The 10,683-nt window shown below is 50.8% G+C and overlaps 1 protein-coding gene across 4 annotated transcripts; it reads right to left on the bottom strand.

Annotated features, from left to right (window-relative positions):
* Positions 1 to 36: 36 nt before the first annotated feature.
* On the bottom strand, positions 37 to 10,134 carry galnt11 (polypeptide N-acetylgalactosaminyltransferase 11). 4 transcript variants are annotated; one of them, XM_023960887.1, is made up of 13 exons: positions 9,975 to 10,134; positions 7,896 to 7,944; positions 7,088 to 7,326; positions 4,664 to 4,787; positions 4,423 to 4,589; positions 4,215 to 4,340; positions 3,899 to 4,148; positions 3,701 to 3,818; positions 3,345 to 3,497; positions 3,050 to 3,265; positions 2,869 to 2,973; positions 2,655 to 2,792; positions 37 to 2,579 (listed from the first exon to the last, which is right to left on the bottom strand). In XM_023960887.1, exons 3-13 carry the CDS (start codon positions 7,290 to 7,292, stop codon positions 2,448 to 2,450), a joined length of 1,734 nt encoding a protein of 577 aa, XP_023816655.1. In that variant the 5' UTR covers positions 7,293 to 7,326; positions 7,896 to 7,944; positions 9,975 to 10,134; the 3' UTR covers positions 37 to 2,447. The 4 variants fall into 4 exon arrangements, with proteins under 4 accessions (XP_023816655.1, XP_023816654.1, XP_023816652.1 ...); XM_023960886.1 differs by lacking the exons at positions 7,896 to 7,944; positions 9,975 to 10,134 and adding exons at positions 9,424 to 9,526; positions 9,567 to 9,954; XM_023960884.1 differs by lacking the exon at positions 7,896 to 7,944.
* Between the last annotated feature and the right edge of the window lie 549 nt (positions 10,135 to 10,683).

The raw sequence follows: 10,683 nt of genomic DNA on the forward strand, positions 1-10,683 counted from the left end.
GTCATGTTGACTGAAAAACAAAATCTTTAAACAAAACACAGTTATGATCATTTATTTAAAGACTTATATGAGCACAAAAAGAATGTGAACATAAAGGAGAAACATGAAAGTTCTGAATAGGTAACGGTTTGTACAGCCTGAACCTGAACGCACCTCCACTCTCTGGAAACGACGTTCTGCAGCATCGGGCCAGCCGGCGTCGCGCTCAGCTCAGTGAAAATGACAGGAAGTTTTGGATGCGTGCACGAGTCTGTCTGAAAGAATCTTCCACTTCAGGAATTCTAAAAGCTTGAATTAGAGGTTTTTATTTCCACCGTTGGGGTTCATCTGTGCGGATCATTATAGACCTAACCCGCGTTCTAAGTGGGTCGACTTGCAGAATCCGGGCCTGACAAATCCGTTTTTGCTCCACTGTATCCTGGAGTCGCTGTAAGATTTGAACATTCAAACCAACTTCACAGACCAGTTAACCTTTGAAGGAAACGACTTCAGGGGCGGTTCCGGCTCAGACCCGCCCGCCCGCCCACCTCGACATGGATCAGAGGAGAGAGCAGCTCTTCATCAGAGGAAAACTTGAGATGGGAAACTCCAAAATAATCAGCCAGACAAAACACAAGAAGCCGACATGAGGAAACTACATTTAGAAGCAGAACATGAACCGGGATTAAAAGGTCACACAAACATTTATTCAAATCCAAACACAGTTGTGGTTTTAGAAATGTCTGGAGCTTTGGTCTGTGATCTACATTGGGGGGTGTCAGACTTCAGGTCTGAATAACCAACATCCTGCTGGTTATTCAGACACCCAGCCCTACCTGCAGCTGATTACCTGAATCAGGCGAGTTATACAAACAAGGAGCCTTAACGGCAGCCGGAAACATGTTGGACACCAGCCCTCCATGCCTGGAGTTTGGCCCCTGTGATCAAGACAAACCCGTCAAACAGACCGATTTTACACAAGGGCACATTTTCAGACACTTGTTATCCAAAGGATGAAGAACCGAAATGTCAGGGAGTAGAATTTTTGATGATGTGCAACCAGACGTAGAGAAGTTTGGTTCTTTTTGACCAGTAGGAGGTGGAGAGCTAAGCTGCAGGGGTGGATCTCAGTGATGGAGGGATGTGCAGGGGGTCAGGACTGTTGTCTTCTAGAGATACAAGATACTGTTCTCTGAGAGATGAAAACTGAGCGTCATCAGCATAGAACAGGACTTGATGGAGATCAGAGATCCTCTGACATTTTTTTTTCTGAGCAGAAAATGAACAGACTTGTTTTTGTCACATGTAACTTACATGCGTTGATGCTCATACACACACGTACACACACGTACACACACTATCAGCATCCACACAACTGTTTAGGAGTCTTAATCACATTATTCAAATTCACAGAACCTATAGAAGACTTCCTGTCACACAACACTCCGACCGGCCCCTCCTCGTGCACACAGACATGAACATATGGGATTGCAGGGGCAGGGCCATGCAGGGACCCGCCCCTCCCCACCAGGTCTCCCAGGCCCAGACCCAAGCCAACTTTTATGTCGTGTCCTCGATGGGAACCAAACATTTTGCTTTTTTTGTTGCCCTTTGACAACTGTCAGTAATTGTTCACACACACACACGTATGTTCATACACACGCTTCTATTTGAAGCCACGCCCCCCCCCAGAGCAGCTGTTGACTCCGGTTCATCAAAGCGTTTAGGATCAATAAACTAAAAAACAGACTGCTCTCTTCAGAGAGATTTCTTTAATCTAAAGGACCAATCTAAAATTTTAAAATAATCTGCATTAATGGGAGGGCGGGGTAGCAGAGATTGTTCAGTCCAGATCTCCACAGGACGTTTTCTGTCGAGCTCAGCTCCACAGAGGACCAGGATGGAATCACTGAGGAGGATCAGGATGGGGGTGGAGGCAGATGAAGGACGGCGATGCTGCCCGCCTCTCTGTGACCGCCAAGAGCAGAAACGATGAGGATGATGAAGGTCATCAGCCCTTCAGCGCCACCTTTCTGCACTCACTGTTGGTTTGTTGACATCTGTACAAAGACAACTTCCTGTTCTGAGGCAATAAAAGAACCTTAAATTAAACTGTCCTTCAAAATAAAAGACTCCCCCCCCTCCCTTTAAGGGTTACCTTACAGAGACAGTTAAGGGCTTCTGTCCATCATCCAAAGTCACTTTAAGGACTTCCTTAAGTGTAAAACAACTTTTTTTAAAACGCTTTGAAAGTTTCATTTCTAGAAAGAAAAACGTTGACACACTTTGTGTGTGCGTGTCTGTGTGTGAACACGAGTGGGAGGGGACTTCAGGACGCGCCCCCTCTCCAATGGTTTTCAGAAAGTGAACATTTAAAACCATGAAAGCAGCCGGCTGTCCACATAAAAAACGCCGATTGGTCCTCAAACTGGGGATGTGGTTCCACTCCTGTCCTCACGGCGGCGCCCTCAGTCCTCCAGCTGCCACTGCTGCTCCTGGGAGTCGCTGCATATCGCCATGGAGACGTGCCCCTTGGATCCCAGCGGCTGGGACACAGACAGGCACTGACCGACAGAGACCTGGTAGAGCCGGCTCGACTTCTGCGGAGACACGCCCACACGGTCACACAGCTGCGTGCGGGAGCGCCCCCGTCCGCGTGTACATGTGTATCTCACCGCTAAGCTCCACTGCTGGGACCCCCCTGATCCGTGGCACTTCATCAGCCTGGGGGGGTCAAAGGTCCTGACCTCTGACACGTCCAGACACAGCAGACCGGCGAGCACCAGCTGCCCCTCCTCATCGTAGCTCCACTCCTGCACACGAGTCACATGATCCGTTTGAAGCTCCTCCCTAAAACCTGACAGGCTGGGAGCGTACACATGACCTCACCTGTTCAGGGTCTCGGGGGTCGCACGGTCGCACGACAACAGCCCCGCCCTTCTGGCTAGCACGGCCCTGGGCGGTCAGGCAGCGTCCCACCGCCAGGTTACGAAGCTGAAAGACAGACACAGATGTGGGACTCTGAAGGCAGCACAGGAGTTCACATGACACCCACGATGCGTTCAGGTACCCGCCCTCGCTGCAGAACTTTGGGCCGTTTGAGGCCTTTGTTGACAAACAGGGGCGGCGGCCTGTTGCCACTGGCAACAGCCTGCATTTCAGGGTAGACGGTGTCCAGGTACCATCGAAAAGAGCGGCACTGCAACCGCTTCCGGAGCGCCACGCGCTCGCTGATGTCGCCGTAGCTGCGGTTCCGTAGCTCTGGTCGCAGGGAAAGGTACTGCTCCTGGGGGGGGGGCACAAAGAAGGTGCAATCAGAGCAGCCCCGCCTGCACCGGTTTGTCCGCATGTGGGGAGGTGTGTACCTTATACTCGTCCATCCACACGTGGGCCAGTCGAAGCGAGTTGTGCGCCATGGTGTCCTGCCCCCCCGGCGAGCCGTACGGCCGCCTCTTCCTAAAGATGTGTCCCACTCTGGAGCAGGGGATGATGAGCAGCTGACCCCCACACATCCAGATCTGGGAGAGAGAGAGAGAGAGAGACCCCACAGTTAGCGGCAGAGAGCCACGCCTACTGACAGTGAGCCACGCCTTCTGACAGAGAGCCACGCCTTCTGACAGAGAGCCACGCCTTCTGACAGAGAGCCACGCCTTCTGACAGCGGGCCACGCCTTCTGACAGAGGGCCACGCCTACTGACCCCCAGGAAACAACGATTCTCACCCTGAAGGAGATCTCCAAGTTCTCCCCCCCCCAGATGTCCATCCCTGGGTCGTAGCGTCCGAGCTCATTGAAGTACTCGCGGTTCATGGCAAACAGCCCGCCTGCCATGGTGGGGGACCTGTTGGGGGGGGTAGGCATGAGGACTTGTTTCAAGAACAGTTGATTACTAACAGGGGGTGGGGTGGTGTGGGGGGTCACCTAATGGGTCCGGCAGCCCCCTCAGGCCCACTGATCTCAGATGGGGGCACCGGGTCCCATTTGAAGTGCAGTCCCCAGTTGAAGCCCCCCCTCACGATGGGGGAGGACGAGTACGTGAGCGTGTCCGCTGAGATGATGTCGATGATGGGACACACGACGGTGCGGCGGTCCTTCTGGATGGGCGCCAGCAGCGGCTGCAGCCAGTCCTGGTTCACCTCGCAGTGGCTGTCCAGGAAGACCAGCACGTCCCCTGGACACAGACACAGGTAAGCTCCGCCCACGCCGCAGCGCCAGCAGAAGGCGGAGCGGGGATTACCGGTGGCGTGTGCAGCTCCGATCATGCGTCCTCTGATGAGCCCCTCCCTCTTGCGGTTCCTCACCAGCCTGACCTTCCCCTGTAGCTCCTCCCTGACGCAGCGGTCCAGCCCCTCCTTCAGCTCCTCTGAAACCACGCACACACGCACGGATGAGCTCCACGGGAAGCTCCGGGTCAGACTCCATGGGGACTGGGGGGCAGCAGTTACCGAGCTCGCTCTGGTCGTCCACCAGGATGATTTCGTGCAGCAGGTATGCCGGCGTCCGGTCCAGCACGCTGTGCACGGTCCTCAGCAGGGCGGAGAGCGCCTCGTTGAAGAAGCAGATCACTACGCTGGCAGAGGGTAGAGCCTGGGGGTACGAGCGTTTCCGACACCTGAGGGCCAGACCGGACGGTAAGCGTACCACAAACGAGGTCCCGCGCCCCGGCGTGACACGGAGCCCACTTACTGCTTGTCTCTGGTGTCGGGCAGCTCTCTGTGGGAGCCCAGACGGTTGGAGATCAGGACGTTGAAGGCGTGCCGATGGTAACCAGCATCCCTGACCTCCTGATCCGCTTCATTGAAGACCATCCCTGCAATTCAGGGGTGCAATGACTGATCAACTCGGTCAATGGATCAACTTATACTGCTAAAAACCTGCTTTCCTTTTGATTGAAAACAGAACATTTTACAGTTTTTATTTCAAAACTGCGGCTTTTGCACCAGTGGGTGGATGTCCCCCCCGGATCTCAACCACTGCTTCCTGATCCAGTAATGTGTGGAACCACTAGGGGTCTGCTGCCCCTACAGGGTCCCTCAGGATGCAGCATGTGCTGCAGAAGAAGTCTACCACGCTGCTCAGCACATCACTTCTGCCGTGGCTCAGAAGCCGATAACACCGTTTTGGCCTTCTTTAAGTCCATGTCTAATATGTCCATCATTAGATGGTGGAATAATCTACATGCAGATAAAGGTATTTAAGATCAAAAATTCTTGAAGACGCCCCAAACTGATTTCAAAATCCTCCACTGAACAGAATTTGCATCGCTGAGGGTTTCTAGTGGCAACGGATCCAGGAGGTCCTGCGATTATTGCAGTGATGGTTTTATCTGCTACGTTTGACATCATAGATGACAGGATCTTACTGCCCACTTGACCTGTTCAGATCCAATGTGAAGCCAACCGTTTGAACTTCACTTTGGCCTTTGAAAGGGACCGGAACTCCTCTTTTTCCATCAGACTGTCGTCGCTTTGGAGTCTCCGGTTCCAGAACGCTGCTGTTCGTGTCCAGGTTGGAGGTCATCACCTGGGCGACCGTGGTCGTCTGTGCTGTTCCAACATCCTTTGGGATTATTTTAATAGTTCTTTCATCCCCAAATGATCTGGGACCCACATGAAGCTCAGAGGAGAACTAGCCGTTTCTGTTTGGTCGAAGCTGTGGAGCGCTTCACCGCAGAACGTTTAACCACCATCTCAATGTTTAACACCCAACCAGGATTTTGAGGGAAGGGCTGTTCAAATGCTGTTTTTTTTTTTTTTACTTTTGAACCGTTTATTTAAATATCAAATTAAACTTCACGTTTAAAAAACCCACTATTTACATTTTTTTAAAGATTGTTTTTGTATTTTTAAGAATAAAGTTTTTTTTCTGTTAGTTTCATTGCAAAAGTTAATAAAAATATATTAAATGAAATTCCCTCTTAGTTCAGCTTAGATGTCTAATTATGTGAAATAATTCTTGTATTCAAAGTTTGTTCTAAAATGGAAAATGTACCCAATAAATTGACATTTTTACTGATTAAAAGCTAAGAAAGAGAACTGACGGGACGTTCTGATGCTTCCTGCTGTCCTGTTCTTCCTTTTTTTTTTTTTTTTTTTTTTTTAACTTGTCCTGTCCAACAGCTAGGCAAACAGATGAGAGCTGAGGGCCTCTTGTGTTGGACATATTTTATTTTAACAAGAGGGGTTATTCATCTTCAGACAAACCAAAGGTATGTCTGAATAAACCCCTTTTGTAATTGAGGCCAAACTTTATTAATTTCAATCATGTTTGAAAATCTTTGGTGTTGGACCGGACGGAAAAGGAAAGAGGGGAAGAAGAGAGAGGGACGTTAGAGAGAGGGGGTGGGTGGTGGTGGGGTGCTCGTCTGGGGCTGTGGGCGTCCCTCTCCGGTGGGGCCCTGCGTTGGGCTCTTCCGGCGCGGCGGGGGGCTGCTTTCCTGGCTGGGCTGGGGCGGCGCTCTCTTTCCCTCTGCGCCTCCCTGCTCTCTGGCTCTGGGGGCCTCGCGGCGGTCCTGCTGGCCCTGGCCTGGGTGGCGGTCTTGGTCGCCCGGGGGGCGGTTGTTCCCTGCCTGTTCCCGTGTGGCGTTGGGGGGGCTCCGGCTGCCGCTGCTGCTGCGGCGGGGGTATGGGTGTGGGGGTGGCTGGGCGCTCCTCCTCCTTCTTTTCACATTCCACCATCCATTTTAGAAGAACATAAACACTCACCTGAGCACAGGTGTTAGCTCACCTTTGCACTAATAGTTTGCATGATTGAATGAATGAAAGATTTCACACTAGTTGGTTTAAAGGCATAGGTATGCGTTCGTGAACACTATCTGTTTTGTGTGCATGTTGACATGTGGACATTTTTGCGGCTAGCAGGTGTGTTGATAATATTTGAGTGTGTGTGAACAGGCCCCGCCCTTTTTGTACTACATTTGAACCGTACCGTAACGATAAACAACCAGTAAACCTGCCTGCTCTATGCTGCTTCATGGTCTTACCCCCCTTCCCCTCCTATTATCACCCTCCTACCCCCCCCCCTCTGTCCTGTTCTTCCACGCCCACATGGTCACTCTGAGATCAATAAGACGTGACGTTTTTGCTCATGCTGCTCTTTTTAGGCACTCACCCATCTCTGGAGGAAGCTTCCCCTCCCTTTTGGGCGGAGCCACGCCCTCAGACAGGCCTCTGGTGATTGGCTGGCTGCGGCGCAGCGGGAGCCGGCCCCGGCCGGGCTCCGCCTCCATGGAGAAGTAGAGGAAGAGGAGGACAGACCACGTGGCGGAGGTGACGAGGCAGCCGTAACAGAAGTACCGCAGGGTGACACTGGCCATGGCGGCCGAGCGAGCATTGCCTCACATTCCAGCACTGCAGGGGGAGAGAGGAGAGGAGGCGTCAGAGATGACAGCGTCCATCTGAGCCTGGGTGTTCAGGTTCTGCCCAAACAGTCGATATAGCCCCTCCCACCCCACCTGGTGCTGGCCCAAGCCCCTCCCACCCCACCTGGTGCTGGCCCAAGCCCCTCCCACACCACCTGCTGCTGGCCCAAGCCCCTCCCACATCACCTGCTGCTGGCGCAAGCCCCTCCCACACCACCTGCTGCTGGCCCAAGCCCCTCCCACATCACCTGCTGCTGGCGCAAGCCCCTCCCACACCACCTGCTGCTGGCCCAAGCCCCTCTCACACCACCTGCTGCTGGCCCAAGCCCCTCCCACACCACCTGCTGCTGGCCCAAGCCCCTCCCACACCACCTGCTGCTGGCGCAAGCCCCTCCCACACCACCTGCTGCTGGCCCAAGCCCCTCCCACATCACCTGCTGCTGGCCCAAGCCCCTCCCACACCCCCTGCTGCTGGCCCAAGCCCCTCCCACATCACCTGCTGCTGGCACAAGCCCCTCCCACATCACCTGCTGCTGGCACAAGCCCCTCCCACATCACCTGCTGCGATCACACGACCTTCAGACTCCGCTTCCAGCTCCTCACATGCCTGGAGTGATGAAGCAGCAGGATAATCATTGGCACGGCAGCTGCTGACTGAGCAGTACTGGAACGGACTCTTCTCTGTTCATTCATAAGTTAACAGCACCTGAGGACAGGTGTCAGGTGACCTGAAGTGAGCAGCGGTCAATTATTGATCTGCAGTTCTGAGCGGGCAGACCGTAAAGTCCTTCAGGCTCCCAAAGGGAAGGCAGGTGAGGATTTTTACATTCACTCACCTCAACCCCAAACCTAAACGGTCAAAACACGAAGAACAAAAAGAGAAGAGCGATTCCTCTGAGGAGATGACAGATAAAGACTTTTCAAAGGTTTTTTTTCGCACTTTTCTTGCTGGATTTAGATTTATAGAAGCAAAGAGGAAGTTTACAAAAATGGAGTAAACGGTCTCTGAAGCAGAAGTGATCTTCTGGTTTAGATTAGAGCTTTGCATCCTAAAAAGTCAGACTTACTCTGAAAAACATCGCTTCTTGGTTTCCAAAACACAAAACAGGACAATCTGCTTGTTTTTAGTAGAATTCTTTTTATCCTTATACACCACCATGAAAAAGAAAAATTACCTACGTGAGAATCAAAAATTATTAAAAGAAAAGAAAATACAAAAGTTTTATATTTAGGAGAAAAAAGTAACATTTTACAAAAATTGAGTTGTACAATTATGAAAACACTTGAAATGAAGAAAGTTGTAATTTTACAGTAAACTTCTCTAAACGATGCATTTAACAACGGATGAGCCTCCAGTTTTTTCTGGCCGATACAATAACCGATATTTCCCAGCAACTGTGGCCGATAGCCGAATATTTGCCGATACGCAACTCTCTACAGTAACACAAAGTTTAGATTTCCTTTTTGTGTCTTTATTAGAAATGCACAACTTTTCTTTTACTGGACAATCCCATCGTACTTGACTTTTCTAACATACAGCAAAGGATCTCATAGGAACAAGGATCCCTTTAAAACTGTCATGTAAATATATCTGAAAGCGTATTGGACATAACTATAAACCATAAGCTCCCCATTGATCTATTAGGACCAACGTGTATCTCTATCAAAAATAACATTTACCTGAAAACAGTCAGTGGCTGTGACTGTAAACAGAAGCTTCCCAATCTATTAGGAACAAGTATAAATTTAAAAAATAAAGTGTTTCTGAAAACAGAAGAATATCTGTAGATCTTACAATTTTATTTATTCGTTTGGCCCAAAAACCGTGTGGTTAATCATCTACAGATTATTAATTTTAAAAGCATTCGTGGAAGCTGCCACTGATCATCACACATCCCATCATGCTCAGCATCAGATACTACATCAACGGTCAGTATTATTAGGAATGTCACGATGAATCGATTTCTATTCCTAGCATCGAACCAGATCGATCTGTCTGAACTTGTTGTACCAAAATAATCTATAATCTATATAGGAGATAACATTTGGGTATATATGACAGGTTAGAATAGTAGTTCAAACCAACCGTTACAGCCCCAGCGGTGTTGTGCTAGTCTGCTCCAGCTGGAAGCAGCGTGGTTGTTTTCTCAGGTGGGACTGACCCTTTCTGGGCATTCCACGAGGGTTACCTGCGGTGCGCGTGCGCAGTAACGGAGCTACGAGGGTTACCTGCGGCGCGCGTGCGCAGTAGCGGAGCAGAGTTTACAGAAGGCAGCAGACTCCTCCGAGCCCGTTTAAAATAGGAGAAGCTGGCATTTTTGAGGCCGTCCGGGTTCGGCTCTGTTCGGTCAGACTCGGCTCGAATCTAAACGGCGGCGACAACAAACGAGCTTAAAACCAGGCCAACGTGAAGGGATTAGCGAGCCGGTTCAGACAGACCGGGCCAAACGAGAGCGGTCCGGTCTGAATGAGAGGTCCAGACTGGACTCCGGACACCCACCTGTCTGTCTGGACCTGACACCTGAGCGAGAGGCAGTGAGGAGCCGCTACAAAACTCTGTCCGACAGTAGAACTCGTTAGCTTAGCAGCTAACTAACAACATTCCTCAGAGATCAACAGTGAGAATCAGAAAACCACCTGAGTATTAACGGATCACATCTCTGACTCCTCCGAAACCCCGGAGTCCCGGTCCGTTAACCGACGTCTGTTTTGCTCAGCGGCACTCCGGTAAGCTGCGGATCATTACTCTCCAGCCACAGCGGCGACATAAAAACCAACACTACCGCGCATGCGCAGCTTCTGCCTTGAAACACGCGTTTGACCCGGTCACGTGAGGTTGTTGCTATCCGCCCCCGCAGCATCCAGCAGCTCACACAGACAGGGGCCTGTTTCAGAAAGGAGGTTAAGTGTAAACTCTGAGTGCATTAACCCTGAAATCAGGGAAACCCTGGGTTTTCCGTTTCAGAATGGGAGGTTTGTTAAACCAGAGAAAGCCGAGTAAGTCAAACCCGTTTCTGAAAGAGAGGTAACTTCTACTCGGAGTCCGTATCCATGGTTACTTATGCTGTGAACCTAACCTGGTCGGGAGCAGGTTTTATTCTCCAAACTCGAAGTTTCTGCTGGTCCCCTCCCCTTTTTAAAGACGAAGCGGTATTTTTCGCTTTAACCTTCGTTGCCCACATTTCCGTCACACAGAGACGGTCTAAGTGACAAGAATGGCTTGTCCTTTTCTGGAGGACCCAGTAGACGAGGAGGCTGCATTAATTCATAGAGAATTATATTTACCTCGTACGAGGATTTTGAGAAGACTCGATTTCTTTTTCACTTTTAGCTGCTGCCATGTTAT

The sequence above is a fragment of the Oryzias latipes genome, chromosome 12, assembly GCF_002234675.1.
Source record: "Oryzias latipes chromosome 12, ASM223467v1".
Lineage (NCBI taxonomy): Eukaryota > Metazoa > Chordata > Actinopteri > Beloniformes > Adrianichthyidae > Oryzias > Oryzias latipes.